This window comes from Balaenoptera ricei, chromosome 4 (assembly GCF_028023285.1).
Source record: "Balaenoptera ricei isolate mBalRic1 chromosome 4, mBalRic1.hap2, whole genome shotgun sequence".
Taxonomy (NCBI): Eukaryota; Metazoa; Chordata; class Mammalia; order Artiodactyla; family Balaenopteridae; genus Balaenoptera; species Balaenoptera ricei.
In genome coordinates, this window is record NC_082642.1 from 156,727,313 (window position 1) to 156,748,287 (window position 20,975).

At 40.4% G+C, this 20,975-nt stretch overlaps 1 protein-coding gene across 1 annotated transcript in view; it reads right to left on the reverse strand.

Annotated features, from left to right (window-relative positions):
* The window catches only part of DSCAM (DS cell adhesion molecule), a 740,935-nt gene that overhangs the window by 314,145 nt on the left and 405,815 nt on the right, over positions 1-20,975 (reverse strand). The window contains exon 5 of the mRNA XM_059920026.1: positions 1,917-2,063. Within this exon, the coding sequence (XP_059776009.1) occupies positions 1,917-2,063 (147 nt within the window). The remainder of the gene's footprint in view (positions 1-1,916; positions 2,064-20,975) is intronic.

The following is a 20,975-nucleotide window of genomic DNA, read 5'->3' on the forward strand; positions in this document are numbered from 1 at the left end:
GACTGCTCCTTTCTTATCTCAATATTGTCATAAAGAAGTTCCTCTTCAATGCAAACAAGACCTTTCCTAAGATATTCTGAACATGTAGACCATTGTGTTGTCATTAAAGCTACTATGGAAAAGATGACAGATGCCATTCATTTTCTAATTCATTTTATCTACATTTTTGAAAAAAGTGAGCATATTTTTACTGTAATGATTATTCTTGCCCTTAAAAGAGGCAACAAGACATAACTATAATACAAGGGATAAAGTATCAATTGACATGAAAAAGAACAGGTTAAAAAAAAAGTATTTTCAAGTTCAGAGGAAAAATCAATTAATTATGACTTATGTTTGTTCTACACCTGAAAAGACAGGTGGGCTTTGGCTATTTTAAGGATGTGAATGTGGAAGAGGAATCCAGATAGAACATTATCAAGGGCAGTAAGTGGGTGTTCAGGTGACATTGTTTTAATTGCCCCAACGTTTAAAAACTTCCCGTCACGTCTCCCGCACAAAACATCATGACAAATAAAATAGATATTCACTGCATGGATCGATTTTACATTCTAAAGCTACAAGGGCGAAGGTCAGATATTTTGCACTTGATTTCTAATACCAAGATGGTCATTTCACGCTTCTAAACTGCTGCATGAAGTGCTAATGCGTCCCCGTGTGAATGGATTGCTGATTTGTTTGACAGACGGGCCAAGAGCAAGCCAACTGTAAAGATTCTGCAAAAGGTCAATATTTTCTCAAAGTATAAATCCCATTAAAAAAGGCACAAAATGGACATATTTATCAGAGTGGAATAAACTTGCTTTGGGGTTTTCTTCACTCAAGAATAATCCTGGAAGGAGTTAAGAGAGTGTGATTATTTCTTTAACTTTAGACGTGGATAATTTCCCCACTACTGTTAGACATGATACAGGGAATAAGTTGGCACCAGGGACCGGTTTCATGGAAGACAATTTTTCCACGGATTGGCGGGTGGGGTGGGGGGATGGTTTAGGGATGATTCAAGCGCATTACATTTATGGTGCACTTTATTTCTATGATTATTACATTATAATATATAATGAAATAATTATACAACTCACCATAATGCAGACAGGAGGCGGAGCTCAGGTGGTAACATGAGCAATGGGGAGCAGCTGTAAATACAGATGAAGCTTCGCTCGCTCGCCTGCCGCTCACCTCCTGCTGTGTGGCCCGGTTCCTAACAGGGGCTGGGGATCCCTGTTCTATAGGACCCTGCCCTGCTTCCCCTAGATCTGTGCAGGGTAGGAGGCATCATGGTGCTGGTTGGTATTGCCAATGACATAACATGCAAATAACAGGGCAAGGAGGCATTGTCAGCAAAACAGAAATCATATTGGGTCAAAGGAATTTGGAGCTTTATAAAAGGTGAAATTATTTCACTTGAAATATCCATATTTGCATTGTACTGTATTGGTATTGGTTTAAAAAACCTTAAATTGCTGGGCTTCCCTGGTGGCGCAGTGGTTGAGAATCTGCCTGCCAATGCAGGGGACACGGGTTCGAGCCCTGGTCTGGGAAGATCCCACATGCTGTGGAGCAACTAGGCCCATGAGCCACAACTACTGAGCCTGCGCGTCTGGAGCCTGTGCTCCGCAACAAGAGAGGCCCGCGACAGTGAGAGGCCCGCGCACCGCGATGAAGAGTGGCCCCCGCTTGCCGCAGCTAGAGAAAGCCCTTGCACAGAAACGAAGACCCAACACAGCCAAAAATAAATAAATAAATAAATAAATTTATTAAAAAAACCCAAAACCTTAAATTGCTAAAATATTTTGGGGAAAAAAAATGAAGGCTTCATTTTGTTCATGAATTCCACAATTTTGGTTGAGTCATCCCAGAGCACTAACAAAGGAAGACAGAGATAAATACAAAACACAGTGTTGATGAATTTTTACCTGATACAAAAAGTCTAGCGCTGTTACTCTGCCTTGTCTCCCCGGTGTATCTGTGCCGTGTGATACAGCGGTAGTTATACAATCCATCTTCATTCTGTACATCTTTAATATACAAGGCTCCCGTGGATGTGATGAGAAATCTAGATCCTGAAATCAAAGAAAATGATTACTCCATTAAAAGAGAACAGAAGCAACCCACTTATATAAACAAAGTCATTGAATAGTTTTTCTTCACCTGAAGGAAACTCATGTGAAGGAAAATAAAAGGTGTGTGTTTGTATGTGTGTGTTACTTTAAGGGCCTGAGATATATTAATTCTTCAACTATCCTAAATTAAGAGTTTTTAGTAAGTATGCTACCCAATAAATATATACTTGTAAAGCCTACTCTCGTGAATTAATTTTTTAGGTCATGTATTTATTTAACAGCAACAAAGTAGGCATATAATTAGTATGTAGCTAATTTAGCATATTTTCTTTGATCATCACTTTTCTCTAGAATGTGACAAATTAAAGGAGTATTAACTTTCTTTTGTAAATTTCCACCTCATGTAAATATAAACTTTTGTCTCAGCTTGAAATATTTCAGTAGACACACAAAAGTGTTAGACTATAGAGCAATAATACATTCCACAATCTTCCCAGGAAAGACTGTCTTATTTCCTCAATAATAACCAACACTTACCTCTATATTCTAAGACAAAGATCAGTTCCTCCTATCTTCAGTGTTTTAGAGAACACTGCTATTTCCTAATTACTACTCAAATTATTGACAATAACATCTTCACCTCAGGGAGAAAAAAGCCATACCCAGCTGTTCCTCCTTCATATCAGCACAGGACAAAAAATGTGTTCTCCGTGACCTGTGATTTTCGCCTATACAACTCTATTTGTACAGAAATGGTCAACATTAAGAGATCAAGCATCAGTGCTGCTTGAAGAAGAATAAAGATGATTTTTCCTTTGAAAATGTAAATATCTAAAGATAATTTTTCACTGTTCAATTATAATTTGATGATACACCAAATAAAAGCTAAGGAGTAAATCTCAAGGTGAGTTGTTGCACCTACATGGTAGTGACTCAAGACGCTTTCTACCACTGTTAGAGTCTTTCCTATGGAATATTTCTGCGTCTGATGCAATTCTACTTAAAAGATAATGGTTTTGTCTCTTTGGGAAAAGACTAAAATGCCAAAAATTCACCTTCTTTTAAACTGTTTTCCTTAGGTTCATTTGAAACTGCCTTGGGTTTATTTTAATCAGAATTTGCCAGGAGTCTTGACTTCATTAATTTTAGGTCTCAAATATTGAAGTTGAGCCAACCCTTGGTTATTTCTTATATTTTATTCATAGGGGTGGGATATGGAGGGTGGGAGGGAGACGCAAGAGGGAGGGGCCATGGGGATACATGTATACATACAGCTGATTCACTTTGTTACAGAGCAGAAACTAATACAACATTGTAAAGCAACTATACTCCAATAAAGACGTTAAAATTTTTTTAATAAAATATGGGCTTCCTTGGTGGCACAGTGATTAAGAATCCACCTGCCAATGCAGGGGACACGGGTTCGAGCCCTGGCCCAGGAAGATCCCACATGCCGCAGAGAAACTAAGCCCATGAGCTACAACTACTGAGCCCGTGTGCTGCAACTACTGAAGCCTGCACGCCTAGAGCCCGTGCTCCACAACAAGAGAAGCCACCACAGTGAGAAGCCTGTGCATCACAAGGAAGAGTAGCCCCCGCTCGCCACAACTAGAGAAAGCCTGCGCGCAGCAACGAAGACGCAACACATTTTATTTTTAAATAAATAAAAATAATTTTTAAAAAAATCTTTAAAAAAATTTAAAAAATAAAAATGGCTTATTACTTCTTATGCAATATGAAAGCAATTCCATGGACATGAATAAGAAAAAAATCATAAAACAAATACTGATCTAGCATAAGCTTTCCAAAAGAACACCAACTAACTACTAAAGGAGGATAAAATATCTTTAAGTAAAAAATTTACTTTTTAAACAACTGCATTAGTTACTTATTTTAAAATATGCTATACATATGCTAAATATTAGAATAGCTGAAAAAGCAAATGTTGTATGTTCCAGATATTTTTGCTTTATCTTCCCCCTAAAAAAAGCAACTAAAAATACCACTTGTCATATTTCATCACATGCCAAGCATTTCTTACCAGTATATAATGCGTATAATTGAAACGTTTTTTTCTTTCAATATATTTTGCATACTTACATAATGCTTTCATAACCAGTTCCTTTAAAGTACAGAGTGATAGACAGAAAAGAGGGGCGAAAAAGATACTGTATTAACTCCTGTCACCTCTCTAACACAGAGTCTTCTCATTGGAATTGACAGGGCATCAGCAGAGGCTAAATGTAAGGAAAAGCATCGTGTGCACAGCTCTCAGAGCGCTGAGAGATGCTCAGGGCTGCAGCAGCGGCCTGCACTCATTACTCCGCTGATGCCTGAGAGGGCTCTGGTCTCCAGGCACATTTAATTTGATCACTCACTTTGCTCCTGGAATATCTGGCTTCTTTTTACCCACTTAGCATGCTAAATAAGACTCTCTTAAGACATGTTGTTTCAGAAAAACAGGAACCCTGTCTGAAACATTTTCTGAAATATTCACAGGAAAGAGAGAAGGAGGTGACTGAATTCCTGGGCTAATTTGAACCATCTCTGTCTAACCCTTTATTTCTCGTTAAAACACATCCCCAAACTGATCAGTATTTTAAAATTTAAAATAAGTTTGAAGAATAGAAGCCTTTGATTAGGACAGGGCTGCGAAGACCCAAGGTTCAGTCTGAACTCCCGAGACACGTGGAACCCTCAGGACAGTGACGGACAGCACAGTCGCTAGAACGCCAGGCTTCACGGTGACAAGGAATCTTCTCATCCACCCCCTTGCTTGCCACTGCACCCCGCTTCCTGTCTTACATCACCAGAGGGTTTTGTATCATATGGAATAAATGGGTTTGTTCACAGCCTTAAATGAAATTGAAGAACGTGCTTCTGTTAAAATAGGCAAATATTAAAATACAAAATATTAATAGCAATAAACTGCACACACACACAAACTGTCTCTTTCTCTCTCACACACACACACATACGCACACGCACACACACAGACATATACACAAGCACCCTTTACTACTCAGAACCGTCTGGTAATATACAACTGCGCAAAGTCAAAATTCTATAGGTAACTTTATTTCCCTTGGAAAACTATCAGCACTTTAGGTGGAAACATTACTAAAATACAGTAGATACTTTTTGTCATGTTAAACACATTGCAAATCAGTCAGTTAACAATAGTGAGTGATTTTTGGATTCAGGGTCATCATTGTGGGCGCTGATTATTGAGCCATGCTGCTCAGTTATTAGAGGGATGTCTCAGAAGCTATCTTGGCTTCTCAACATGAACTAAATGGTCCAGGAATTCAAGCCCTTGGTTCTGTCTTTAATAGTTTTATCTGTTCCCTCCGTTATTACCAGGCTATTAGCTGTTACTTCTCTCTGCTGTCAGTACCCCTGTGGACACACACGCAATGTGATGCCTTCGGTATGCTGAGAGGTAGAAACTAGACATACCAAAGCTGTTAGAAGTTTGCATAAACTAAGAGAAAATGGGTATCAAGTGACTGCTGGCGTGGTTCTCCAATGTTTGTCAACATGAGCTGGTATGTTAATGCCACTGAAGTAAACTCACAGCTTGGTACCAGTTCAGCCAGCCTGGCTAAGCTCAGCACAGGGACTAGTGGGATATTTCTATCTAGAAACATAAAACTACCAAAGAAAATGGGGCATCTGCATGATTCAGAATGTTGTAGGAACACTCAGGGTGGACGTCCTACAGCCACATTCCTCCTGTCATGGTGCTGAGCGGTGAACACATAGAGCATGGCAGGTCCTGAGGCTCAGGCACAATGCCTTTTGGGTTTCTGACCAGCGTCAGAGGCAGAGAAATAGCAACAGTTCTAGAAATCCATTTTTCCAAACTATGAGTAGTCAACTGCAGACAGCAGGCATGTGTGTCCTCCTGAAAGGAGCATGTGGGAGCTGATTCTAGGAGGTGCCATGTGTTCTGGGCGAACAGGAAACCAGAGCTGAGAGGTACATCAATTCACTGGGCCAGCACTGTCCTGGGTCCAGGAACCCAAAAAGGAATGAGACACAGCTTCTGTCTTCAGGGAGCTTACAATCTAAACACATTTGAGTCTCAGGGTTAGAGACATGGCATCAGGTAAGAAAACAGGATGGGAGGGAAGAGGCTGGATTACAATCTGGGAAGAGGCTTATCTTCATTCGGATGAAGGGAAACACCATTACCGAGGGAGGAAAAACTGGTATTTATCACCAAACCTGTACTCATCCTTGGGTATTACTCTGATACAAATAATTAGCTGTACATGTTCCCTTTATTAACCTGCTTGCTCAATCTACTCTGCTATTTTTTTTCTGTTCTTATAAAGTATCGACTTAAAAGCTCTTTCCCTGGTACCAAGTGTAATAAGCTCACCCACCTGGAGAAATTCCTCATTGTGGAAGAAAAAAAAATCTGAGTTTGGGAATCCAATGGATACGAACTCCAAACCTGTCAATGTCACTATGTGTGACCTCCGATGAGACATGCAACCTCTCTAACGTTTGGATTGTTCATCTGTGAAGAAGAGATGATGAGTCACGTCCTCTTCGTTCTACTGCTGGAGACGAGGTTAATGCATAGAGGCCCTCTAACAGAGAGCCATGCATTAAAATGGTAGTTCTGGAAGTCAATGGCATGTGTGTTACTCAGCTGACCTGCTAAGAGAAGCCGGTCAACAGGTGTACCTAGTGCTGCCCAAGGCCATCGGGCCTGCCTGAGCCCATGTCCACTTACATAGTAGGGCTCACTTCTAACTCTTCATGGATGTGCTTCCTGATGTGAAGCAACCTCACGTGTTAGAAAAAGCACCAAAGTGGAAATGACAATGGTGAGTTTGACATCAGAATTCTGCCACTTGGAGCTGTGTCACCGCAGGCAAAATATTTCCCGACACTCTCTGGGCCAGTGTCACACAACAGAGCACTAACAGGGGTAGAAAGATATAAACGAGGTCCAGAGAGGGCCTTTATATGCCCTTTCTGTGGGGCTGTTGGGGGAGGAGGCTATGCAGACACTGTCTTCAGAAATCCTTTCTGCAGTAGAAAGGGATTAGATAGAAATTAGGTAGATAGATAGAGAGATAGATAGATAGAGAGACAGATAGATGATAGGTAGGTAGGTAGATAGATAGATGATAGGTAGGTAGACAGATAAATAAAGAGTAGACAGATAGGTGATAGATAGATGAAAGGTAGGTAGGTAGGTAGATAGATAGATAGATGATAGGTAGGTAGACAGATAGATAAAGAGGAGATAGATAAATGATAGATGATAGGTAGGTAGATAGATAGATAGATAATAGGTAGATAGATAGATAGATCTGGAGTAGATGGAAACTCAGAGACCTCCTCTATCATCATAATGATATTATTTGAATAATAATATCCCCTGGCATGTTTGCCAGTATCTGAACGTAAGATACATATTCTGAAGTTTTCCAAATTAATCATTCTTCACCCCTCAACAGAATGTCCTTCTGTTCCTATTTCTAAAATATATCCTGAACGATCCACTTCCCTCTCCGCGCACCACCAAGGTCTAAGGATCCCAGTCTTTTAACAAACTGTCTCCACTGCTTCTCCCCTTCAGCCCACGTGCCACCCAACCTCCATGCAGACCGTTCCATGTCTTGATGGAGTCCCGCTAGACCCAATTATTCATGGTGGCTCAACGGTTTAGGTCTAGGTCTGGCCCCATCATTCACGCACTCTCTCCCTCTTCCACTCTGCCCCGGCCACACTGCTCTGCTCCTAGTTGCTCCACCTGAAGGGCCCTGAGCCCAGACCTCTACCTGGAGGGCTCCTTCTCCTCATTCTGGCCTCAGTTCCTAAAGCAACTTTCCGGCAATGTCAACATGAACCACATCCACGGTCACTCATGCTCAGAGCACTTGACTGTATTATGTCTACGTGCAGTCATCTCAGGTGTGTTGGAGATTGCTTTAACATTTCTGTTCTCCAACCAGAACAGCAGGAACTTGAATTGTCTTGACCCACTTTTCATCTCCATAACACAGAGCAGTGTTTGGCTGTGCTTCCTGAAAATATTTGTTCAAGAGATGGGTGGATGAAACCCATCTATCATTATTTATATACAAAATGTCTCTTCTTAAGTCTGGGTAAAAAGAAAGAAAGTTAAAATTCCTCTTTTTAGATTTCAACATGAAACTTCCTTATGTATAATACATAGAAAGAGTATTTCCCCCCCTAGGAATGACTGTAATGTATTCTTATATGAAAATGAGCATATTTGCAGATTTGGATGTTAATTATTCTTTCATAATGCTCTCTGGCTTTTTCCTGTACAGCTAGGCTGTTAGATCTTCAATACAGACAATATTATTTTCAGGAAGATTTTAAAGCATATTTGATTTTTCATTTAGTCAGAAATATATCTTAGGGGGTTTTTTTGCTATTGCAATCTCAGTTGAGTTAATAGTAATTAAAAGAACAGATGGTTCTTCTAATAAGATGCCAAATGGTAGCACAACACAATGAAACTTTTATCAGCTGTGCCTGCTGCCTCCAATTGACATCTATGCTGTGTAATGAAACAGAGCTTTCTCCCGAGCAGTTTTCATATCAGTTTCTGAGAGAAACACAAGTATAAAATCCAAGTTCTAAGTATACAGTGCTAGAAATGAGATGAGCCTCTGCATGAATATCTTATATTTCTTTATTTTGAAAGTTAAATTAGCATTAACTGAAACAGAAGTAGAAATAGAAAAAAATATATATATAAAATACATATATATGTACATATATAATCTATGATAACTTTAAGGTTAGCTATTTCTCTTAATTCAGATGTAGATTGGAATGGAATTCAACTCATTCCAATGGTTCTGAGTTGTGTCTCTTCTGTGATGTGATGGGTGGGTGCCAGGCCATAACTAGATGCAGGCTTGACGGAACTATAGATATTTCTTGAGCAATTGAGTGGTCTGATAAAAAATTATGGTTTAACAAAATTATGTTGAAAGCCTCATATATGAAAGAGAAAGGAGTAGGCCCTTAAGGTAAGACATCTAACCAGTTGTTATGGGTTGAAATGTGTTCCCTCCAAAATTCATCAGTAGAGTCCTAACCCCCAGGACATCAGAATGTGACCTTATTTGGAAACAGGGTCACTGCAGATGCCATTAGTTAAGATGGAGTCAGCCTGGAGTAGGGTGGGCCCTAACCCTGTGGAACGGTTGTCCTTAAAGAAAGGAGAAATGTGGACACAGAGACATTTGGCTATGAATCCTAATCCTAATCAGAGCCAGTAGGTCTTCTGTGTTCAGTGAGCCACCATTGCTCTAAATGTTATATGTTTTGACCCATTTAGTTCTTGCAATGACCCAAGAAGGCAGGTACTGTTATTATTCCCATTTTTACAGATGAGAAAAGTGAGGACCAAGGTGAAGTGACTGCCTGTGTTCACAGATCTAGAAGCATCCCAGCAAGCACAATTCCCTGATGATGGGGCTGGGAGGTCACACGCTCACCCACTGCACTCCCTGACCTGGTCACGGCCGGAGCATGAGCAGGAAGGCCTGGGCTGAGTGCTGGAACAGCTGTAGGGGAACAGAAGTGACTTGCACAGAAACGTATTTAAACGAAGGATCAACACAACTTGGTTGGGGAGAGGATCACACCAAGTACTGAGTCTGAGGACTGACGGGACTGCGGTAGCGGTGACGGAGTAGAGAAGTTGGGTGAGGCTGTCTCTTTCTCAGGGAAGACAGGAGTTCAGTCCTGGACATGCTGGGTGACTTGGCATGGATGATACAGTGGAGTTGGAGACAGCTTTGGGAACCAAATTACACATGTCGAGGAGCCCTTCATGGGAACTGATGCCTCTGGGGAGGGAAGTAAGGGAAGAAGGCCAGCAAAAGACAGCAAGAGAGGAGGACGGAGACCCAGGAGGGCATGGAGTGGTGGGCAGGGGTAGGAGAGCACTTCCAGAAAGGATAATGTAAACATCTGAGTTCTGTGTCTTCCTATCAGGATAACTGAGAATACAAATGTAGCCGAACAGAGCCTCAGTTTCCTTATCTGTACAATGGGGCAATATTACCTTCCTGGAAATATTGTGATATTAAATAAGCATGTCTATGTAAGTTCCTGCTAGAGAAAAGCACTTTAGAATAGCTGTAATCTTCAATAAAATATAATGGTAAAATATCCACCTTGCTAGATCAGCAAAAATATTAAATCTCTAGCTACGAACAGCTAGTACTATATAAAATGAATTCAAAGAACACTACAAGTCACTACCAAAGGGGATAAGGGGAGACCTGGATAAATGCGGGGAGGTGTATCAAATTCCAGGATTAGACAACTTGAAATTGTAAAAACATCAATTTTTCCACAAATGAAATTATATTTTAACTGATTCAGGATCAGAATTTACATAGAACTTTACCAAATCAATGCAGATTAAAACAAGGTGCTATTATGTTTCACCCAGGAAATTAGAAAAAATTAAAATATTTGATAATATGTAGTCTTGACAAGAGTGTGGGGAAATGAACACCCACGGGTAGGCGTGCAAATTGGTGAGGGCTTTTGCTTTCTGGTGGGCAATCTGCTGGCATCCTTAAAATGTAAGGATCGCATACATTCTGATCCAGTTTGTCCTCTTCAAAGACTCTATCCTAGGGGACACTCACACATGTGCACACGTCAGCGTACACCCAAAATGTGCACTGCAGCATTGCTTAAAAAATGGAAAACAAAACTAAATGCCAATCAAGGGCAAATAGATTAATGTATGAGGGTACAGCCATACTACGCAGCCATTTAAAAGACAGTAAGGTAAATCTATGTATAATCCATGGAAAGATCTCCAAGACATCATAGCATAGAGTAATTACAGAACATTATATAATGTTATGTACAAAAGACAATGAATGTGTGTTTGTGTTGGGGGGTAGTAAATTTGAGTATGTAAATGAAAAGATATCCACCAAAATGTTAACTGTAGTTGCTTCACTTCTGAGGTCATGACTGGATTAGGAGAAGGGAAGAAGGGGAGACTTACATGTTCTTTTTCATAGTATCATGTCTTTGAATATCTTAAAAGAAGACTCTCTTAGTGTCCTACTTGTGCAGTTGAAATTTGTTTTGAAGAAGGTATCAGTCGGTGGTGAGCTTATAGACAGGATGCAGCAGGTGTAGACCAAACTCATGTGAGCAGCACGACAGAGGGCAAGGAGAGAAACCTAGGATAGTATTTATGTTGAGAGTAAATGTGTCAAAAGACGGCCTTCTGTTTTGTTTAGTTTTCAGCCTGATCACATATGGGCACATGCTTAAAAGCAGGAGGGGAGGCTTTCCATACTTTTTCTGGTCTTTGTAATCCTCCCCCTCCAGACACCTAACCCCAAAGTCTACTCCAGTATATAGAGGATCTCCTGATCCTCCTGACTTCACACCTAAGTGCATTCAGTCTAATTGGTCATGTATGTGTTAGCCTCACCCAGGTGATGGCAACATCTTCAAAGACAAGGCGATTCCCGGGTTTACCTTACTTACCTGCTTCCCCCACCCCCCCGCCACCTTGCAAATGCTGAATTAAATGCCTGATGACATCCATACTTTGAATTTTTCCCCCAAATAGGCTCTGTACACTAAGGCATCATACTCTTAGGGCCTGCTATGTTTATGTAAGTATCAACACATCAAGATATCAAAGTATCAAGAGAAAGAGAAATATTGCATGATATCACTCACATGCAGAATCTAAAAAAATGATACAAATGAACTTATTTACAAAATAGTAACAGACTCACAGACTTACAGAATGAATTTATGGTTACCAGGGGCGAAGGGTTGGGGGGAGAGATAGTCAGAGAGTTTGGGATTGACATGTACACACTGCTGTATTTAAAATAGATAACCAACAAGGACCTACTGTATAGCACAGGGAACTCTGCTCAATATTCTTTAACAACTTAATTGGGAAAAGAATTTGAAAGAGAATAGATACATGTATATGTATAACTGAATCACTTTGCTGTACACCTGAAACTAACACAACATTGTTAATCAACTATACTCCAATATAAAATAAAAAGTTAAAAAAAAGAAAAGAAAATTGGGAAGCCCCAACTTGGACCTTGAGCGTCCTGGAAGCCCACGTGGCTGGAAAGAGTGATGTTCCCTCCACCCACGGGATGTGAGGAGTGAGCCAGCATCCCTGGGCTGGACTTGGTAAGTAAGGAGTGATTTGACAGATATATGTCTAAGTTCTCCCAAAGTAATCTCACTAAGACATTTTTCTTATGTAAATAAAACTCTCTCAGTGAAATTCTCCTGCAGTTAAATGAGGCTCAATTACACACTTCTAATTTAAGCCTACATGCTGCAATCCGACTGTATACCTAATTACCCCATTTAGGCTGTTAATGATCAGATCGGCGCTCTTGAGCAGATATTCGAGTCTGTCATCAATCTTTCCTCTAGTTAGATTCCTATTTCTTTAAAAGAATAAATCCTTGGAAAGAACAGAATTTTTTTTTGAAGAAATTAGGTAAGGATTTTTTTTTTTTTTAAAGAGCCAAAGGATCTTATAAAAACTTGAATTGTACTTATTCATTTATAAGATGAACAAAACAGTTTTGGCCCCTGACCTCTAGGAGCAAGTATTTCAGTTGGGGAGATAGACAAAATGAGTAAATAGACAAAAGCAATTACATAATGTGAAAAGCACTCTTGAGAGAATTAACACAAAAAAGGTTGAATCTAGATAGAGAATTGCTGTTTAGACAGGGGGTCTGGGAGGTCTGTGCAGGGTGCGTTTCAGATGAGGCACAGCAGATGGCAAGGGGAGGGTTGAGGGCCGAAAAAGAGATAGAACGTGCAAAAGTCCTGAGGTGGGAAGAACTACGCATGTTCAGGGAACTGAAATAAGACGCATTTTGAAAATAGAGCTGACAGGACATAGAACTGGCCTGGATGCTGCAGGAGGAAGAAAAGGGCCGGGGTCAAAGGTGACTCCCGAGTTTTGGGGAGGAGTTGAAGAGCTGGAGAAGAGAGCCTTGGCTGGGAAGGAGGAGCCTTGGTGTGGCACTGGTGCCCCTGGGTGACACAGTTTGGACTTCTAGGATTAAAAGTGGCCCCTTATAGATGTAGGGAAGATAAGGAAAAGAACATCATTCCGCCTGCTTGTTGTATCAGGTTAACTAATATTTAGAAGCAGTGCATCAATGTTGTTTCCTGTCCCAAGAGCTCTCTGATTTTGAGGCTGGAAGGGACTGCGTATTTCATGCTGAGCATCTATTCTAGTCGAGGCTGTGTGCTCATTAAAAAGTAACATGTTCGAACAGAAAAAAGAAAGTGAAGAAAGAGCAAAGCACGGCACATCAATCCCAAATGAGTGTGCTTTTTCTGTTTATTATGTTAGGGACCCAAATGGAATTGAAGACCCTGGGCTTATTGGTGAAACACAGTTAATATTAACCATAAAGTTAGTCTGCCTGAAACAGACGACATGCGGTCATAGGAAAGAAAGTAGAAACACAGGAACTCTTAAGAATAAAAATAGCCACTACTTCGCGGCCACTTAAACATTGTGGGGTAATTGTTTTTCACATGGTGGGGAGTGACCTATTAATGGATTGTGAAATCAATTTCATGGACTGTTACTTTATTTTAAAAAAATAAAATAGAGAAGATAGAACGATTCAGTGTGCATCACAAACAGTAGGGGTCAGTGTTTTATGAAGGCTTTGTGCTAGTTCCTATGTGCCCATACAGGACTGTGTGTGTGTTTGTATATGTAGATGTGCATGTACTTGTTTATGTATATGTACGTGCATATTGGGTCTCAATATAAAATGTATTTTTTTACTCTGTATTTCTTACGGCGAGTCAGGGTAAAACATGTTTGAAGAGCACAGCTCAGCATCCTGAAGATCTGGCTGTTTAATTTTTGACCAGCCTTCCCACGTTCGAGCAAGTCTAACAGTCCTTATATACTTGAGAGTCTTAAAGGCTTCCCTTCAAGCATGCAGACTGACAAGTCTCTGAGGTCACAGGCATGGCTGCATTTATAGCTACAGTAGCAGACAAAGCAGCTGATTTCTTTTTCAAGCCACATCATGTGAAGGTCTTGGATTATGTCTGTTTTCTGATGATACATGAAGATGTCTAAGGGAATTATGACGAGTTTACTGAGTCATTAGCACAAATCTGTATGCAAGTATGTACTGAGAAAACCACCCCATGGTAGAAGTCATGTTATTATATCCAGCCCCTTTTGTCACCCCAATCTCAGAACCTCTTGGTTTTAAATGGCCTTACCCAATGAGATAGGGTAGAAATTCTCACGCCAGCTTCCGTATCCCAGAGCTTTCTGCTGTAAGAGCATTTCCGTTTCCTAAAAGTCTTCCCCAGATCTCACTGATCATGAAATCCATTGTCTAGCCGTATCTTTCACGACAAAATGTTATCAATACAGTCATATAGCAATTGCCCATGATATGCAGAGCTGGTAATGGGGTTGAAAGTAACTCCATCAACTAAATGCTAATTTCTAGCTACAGGGGAAAAAAACACCATAAAAGTACAAACCACACAAAGCAGGATCAAATAGTGTCAGCTGGATACACATAAGTGTTGAGGTCAACAAAGACTGAAAAATAATATATCTATAATCAATTAGGGTGGGGCAGGAATTGCTATTGGTAAGCAGGCTGATGACATTCGCCAGAGAAATGCCATGACAGCACATCCAGAGAATTTGTTCCCTGCACACGTGTCCTCAATCCCTCTGATTCCTTCAAAGGGAAAGACTCAGAGGGTCCCATTTATCTGCCCACCGGCTACGTGCATCCAGCTCTCCTCCACTAGGATTCTCAGTACTTTTTTGTGGCAATAATTTATCTTGACATCTCTCCAACACTTGTCAGTCTCCTTTTTCCTTTCTTTATAACACAGGAAAAGTAAGCCACTGGCTTAGAGCCTTTGGAAGGCACTTGCATCTGGCCAGAATTTATAATTACATTGCTTTAAGAAAATATGAGCCATGTAAAGGACCAAAATAGATAATAGTGTGGGTGGTATTCAGTGATGGCAGAAATCCCAAAGATGGTTCATGAATGACCACCGTTTGAGACACTGTATTTCTGATGCTTCCAAGAAGAGGTGAGTCACACCTTGTTCCTTGAAGAAAGGGGTACATGGGTGGTTAGGAAGGAACGATGAAAACACTCAGCATGGCCAGGGGACAAGAAGCTGGCAAGTCATTGGCTGCACCATGTCTTTATGTTGGTACAGAGAGATCTGGGCTCACAGAAGGCCAGGCTGGGAGCCAAGGGGCAGCTGGGGAGCAGAGGAGAGGTCCTCGGTGGAGAGGCTGTGTGTGTGACACCTTGAAATCCTGACGGTAAAACAGGGGTCCCAGGAGGTCAGGGGTTGCCGCCAGGATAGTGCAGACGAGTTTCAGATTGTGAGGCAACAGGTAAACCCCAGAGAAGCAGAGGTCAAGCAGTGGTGGCTGAGTCGGGGCTGCTGCTGAGTACAGAACAGGAAGGTGTGAAAGGAGGTGCCCCAACTGGACAGCAAGACAGATGACTGACGGGGGAAGCCGTCCAGGCAGCAGGAGCCCAAGGCAGGGAGATCCTGGGGGATCCACTCAGTCTTGCAACCAGGGGTCTCTCGGGTTCCTCTGGGACCAGTCTTTTAGAGGAAGTTCTGGCCTCATAATGATTTATTTTCTTCCATCTCGTCCTCACTGGTCCTCTTCTCCTTCCTGTGTCCCTCCTCCTCCTTCCGTTCTTCATTTAATTGAAAACGCATAAACCACTTACACAGACATAAAATACTAATCTGTGTACCCAACACACAGAATTGATCATTGTTAACACTGTTATTTTTTATTTTAATGAAAGAACTCTACAGAGAAAGGTAAATTCCTCTCTTTGCTTTGTCCCCTCTCCTTTTTCTCCTAAAAAGCCACTGTTACCCGGAATTAAGTGTATATATTCCCAGTTTACAGTTTTCATTCTATCACACACACATAGATGCGTCCATATGGTTCTGTATCGTCTTTGTTTTTTCAGATTTACATAAATAGCTTACTATTTATTATGGAAAAACTTGCTTTTCCCACCTAACATACGTGTTCTTAAGCTCTCTCCATGTTGCTATAGAGAAATCTAGTCCATTCTTTTTAATGGAAATATAGTGTCATATTGTGTAAATATATCTCAGGCTAACCATTGCAATGGTGCTTCATCAAGGTATGAGTTTTTCTCTTTTTTTTTTTTTTTCATTGCTGTATCCCTAGCACCCAGAACAGTGCAAGACACATACATAGCAGTTATTTATTAAATATCTGTCAAATGAAGGAATGAATCCATTCATTCCATTATGATGGACTTTAAGATTGATGTCAATAGTCCACTATTACCAAAAAAGTTTTCCCAAACTTTGACAAGTTTTCCTCAGCACACATGTGAGAGTCTCACTAACATGTCTACCTAGATACGCAATTATTGGGGTAAGATGTTTTGTGTTTTCAGTTTTCCTGGATCCTCTGCAGTGCTATGCACTTCTTGATGGCCTGGTTTGGCGCACGTCGGCCACTGTTCTGGCTGGGTTACTGGTGCTCGTGAGACTGCTGAAGATTGGGTTAGAGTGTAGGCTGCTGCTTTTGCAATGCCTCTTCCTCCTAACTGCAGCTTTGTCTTTCCTTCAAAAACATAATACACATTTAAAAGATTGATAAGTCTTCATCAGAAAAATGAACTTGAATCATTCTAAGTAATGAAATAATTCTAAGTATAAAAAAAGAGAATAAAATTATTCACAGCCAGGGGCAGGGGGCCTCTTTGGGCTGATGGGGTATTGCTGTCAGTATCAGCCTCAGAGCCTTAAACAGCAGAGTCCCTTTCCGTGTTGTCAGCGGTAACAAGTTCAGGGTGCACCACACCACGAGTGCTCCGGATAAGCGTTAATGTACATCACTGTATAAAAGCAATACCAAGCTCCATGAAAGCACCTGCTGCGGTGTCACAGCCTTGTAGATCTTACCATGGCGCTTTTATTTCATTTTGCCTCAGGCTGCCTCCCGGGCAAATATAAGTGAAATAAGGCCTCTGAAAAGGAATAAACTCTTGAATAAAACCTAAGTATTTTTCATTGCAAAGCAACTCTTAATGGGTTTTGCAACCTCCTTGAGAAAATTAAAAGGAAAACACATAAAGGACCTTATGTCTCTGCAGATTTTCAGATTCTGGGACTTCGGTTGAAGGCAATTTTAAAGGCTGTTTCTGAGACTTACTGTGAACACGAATGAGTGTTACCCACAGCGGAAGGACTGGCATGGTGCTGAGGACCCTTGGCTAGGCGTTCACGCTGCTGCCCACACCCGGCCACTGTGGGGGGACCGCCGGCTACCCCTGCTGGTCTGTCCAAAGCCCAGGGGCTTGGCCTGGAGGACAGGACTGAACACATGTGTGGTGTAGAAAATGCTCTCAGAAATGAAATAGTGAATTCTTGTGGAATTTGCATCACCTCAAGACTTCCTCATTAATGACAGTTTTTGCTTTACTAATGTATAACCAATTCCTGTGTTTACTTCTTCTTAGGCTCTGATAGAAACTAGTGATTAGCAGAATTCTATTTCTCAGTGGTACCCTGTCAAATTACTTTGCAATTTAAAGTGGGAGCAGTTATTATTCTCTACTCCACATTTTTTTTCTTTTTTTTTTTTTTTTGGCCGCATGGCGTGGCATGTGGGATCTTAGTTCCCTGACCAGGGACTGAATCTGTGCCCCCTGCTGTGGAAGCGCGGAGTCCCAACCACTGGACCGCCAGCAAATTCCCCCACATACATTTCTTATTCATTATTATTTTAATTGCTTTTTTATTATACAACCATCTAATGAATTTTTTTTTTTTAGAATATTGAGATAAAATTCCTTCCTGGATTGATTTTTGGGCATTTCTGTCATAAAAATATGGTCTATTATTTGGAACCTTATTTTCCCCTGTTTTCCCAAATAGTTGAATATGGGCATAAGTCAATGTGTGTTGTAGCAACTTCCTTTTCTGATGATATAAAAGGTTAATTATTATGAAATACTTCCTAGTATAAGAAACTTCAATTCTGGGTAAATATAAGAAACGCACCTTTACATGAACAGCGGAGCGCTCAAGTGAGGAAAATCCTTAGGGTTCTAGAAATGGAGAGGGAAGTGAACACTTAGAGCAAAGAGCTCGCGGGTGCTATGGATGCTGTGGGGCATTTCTCTTCAAGGGAGAAACGAGGAAAGAAAGAGAAGACTTTAGTCCTATGCAAGCTGAGGAAACCCCTGCAGAAAACCGTAAACTCACTGAAGTGATGGACAAAAAAAAAATTCTTAGCAAACATCCTTGCTTGTTCCCGCCTGAACTTTGGGTAAAAATTATGTCTAACCATAGCACTAGGCTTGCTCAGGTTTGGTGTTTGGCTTTACATTCTGCAGGGTCTAAGAAACCTCACGCCAAGAAATTAACATACAATAACCCAGTTTCCAAGAGCATCTGGCAGAAGCAAAGGTAAATTTTCCCTGGAGGATTGAGCCACCAGGATGTTTACAGATGAAGCCCAACTCCTTCTTTCAAATCCTGAGCCCCCAGTCCAAAACCACTGAACATATTGGGGAAAAATTTACCCTAAGAAAGAGTCAGAAAAAACAATTAGACCTCAGATAATGGAGTAACTGAATACAGATTACTCAGTAAGTATTTTTGAAATGTTTGCAAAAATATAAAACTGAATCAAGAATGAGATAGAGCGGGGCTTCCCTGGTGGCGCAGTGGTTGGGGGTCTGCCTGCCAGTGCAGGGGACACAGGTTCGAGCCCTGGTCTGGGAGAATCCCACATGCCACGGAGCAGCTGGGCCCGTGAGCCACAATTACTGAGCCTGCGCGTCTGGAGCCTGTGCTCCGCAACAAGAGAGGCCGTGATAGTGAGAGGCCCGCGCACCGCGATGAAGAGTGGCCCCCACTTGCCGCAACTAGAGAAAGCCCTCGCACAGAAACGAAGACTCAGCACAGCCATAAATAAATAAATAAATAAAAATAAATAAATAATTTTTTTAAAAAAAGAATGAGATAGAGCAACAGCCTGGTGTCAAAAGAGACAGATAAATTAGCGAAAGAATGAAATAGAATGTCCAGAAATGCAAAACATAATCTTTGATATAAATATTTAGATTAGACACAGCTGGGGAGATTAATATACGGTAAAATAAATCTGAGGAAATTACTACCCAGATTAGTGCCTAAAGAGAAAAAGAAATATAAATACGAAAGAATAAAGAGACTTAGAGGAGGGATGGAGGAGATCATATGGCTTATTACAATTCCAGAAAGAGAGAGGAGAAAAAACGTCAGATAAGTGATATTTGGAGGAAAATATCAGAAAATTTGCCAGAATCTGATAAAAACTGAGAGAGTCTGCCAATAACAGGCATTTCCTGGAACCAAAGGATGTGCTTCAGGAAAGGCAAGTATACTCAAGGAAGGAATGATGAACAAAGAAATTGGTATGAATGCACAACTCTAGGCAAATAATGACCGTACAAAGTGATCATCATTAGAGTGACTAATGCTATAGACATAAAAAATAAGGTGTATCTAGAACACTGGACAGCAATAGTGTTTAAGAACACTGGGAGGGGTGTCATACGAGGCAGGGTATTCTGAGGTCCTGTGTTATTCCTGAAGGAAAGCAGTCCCTTTAGTACAATGATGACACTGACCCACAAATTCCATTTTACCGAGATCTTCATCTAGCAGGCACCTCCTTACTATTTCAAAATCCAGACCATGTACTTTACAGTTTACAAAGGGGTTTTATAGTCTTTACTTTATTGAACCATCGCACAAAACCATGGGAATAAAGGCCATTTTAGGACCTATTAGAATGCATTCCAATGCAAATGAAGTACTGCAGTATGCTTGCACGAATTCAGTGCTCCTACAGTAAGCAAATCTTGCTTTCAAAAAAATTCCCTACATTTTTTTTCCCCACATTTTCCCACCTAATAATTGTCTTCAAATTCCACGTGGAACATATCCATTTTCTACTGGCTTATCTAAGCGATTCTCACAGTAACTATAGTGTATGGTGTAATATCTTGCACCATTCAGAAATCCCATACAACATGGTAAATATACTCTTTCCTTCAATATAATTCAACACGTATGTAATAAAAGTAGGATATTCCTTTGGAAAGGATGAATAAAAATTCCTTGTGTTTCAAGATAATTTGCTCTCTTCTTGAGAGAGAGTACAAAAGGGTTTTCTACAACATACATTTTACTGATTTTGATATCTCCTGATAAATCACTCTCATATCATGCTGAGAAAACTTCAACTTGTCATATGAGCAAGGATGTAATAAAGTCATTATAAATGCCTAGCATTGAAGCCATCTTTCTTTCATTTCTTGATATTAAAATTTAATTAGAGAATATCCTTTTAAAATAACCAATATTTTATGAAGTGAAATAGCATAAATGAGGGCCATAACGAAAAAGCTAATGTCATAAAAAAGACATCTGATTAGTGGGCACCACTTTTTTCTGGCCCATTCCAGACATATTCACTGTATATAACAAATTCTATGAAAGATTATACAAAATCGATGCTGAATTTCCATCCTAGATCTCTTAGCATTAATACTTTCCAGATATATTTACAAAATTCTTTGTTAAATTCCCCAATCATTGTAACCATATGAACCTAGCTGGCAAGCATCCAACCATGAAAAGCTTAGCTAAAGAAATATAGACTCAACTGACTTAGATTAATGAATGGAGTTACAAAGCATACCCTTAATTCTTGTTCTAAAAAGAAAATATCAGTACATCCTGTTATAATCATTGGATGGATAAGCACTCCCCAAAATATCTTCT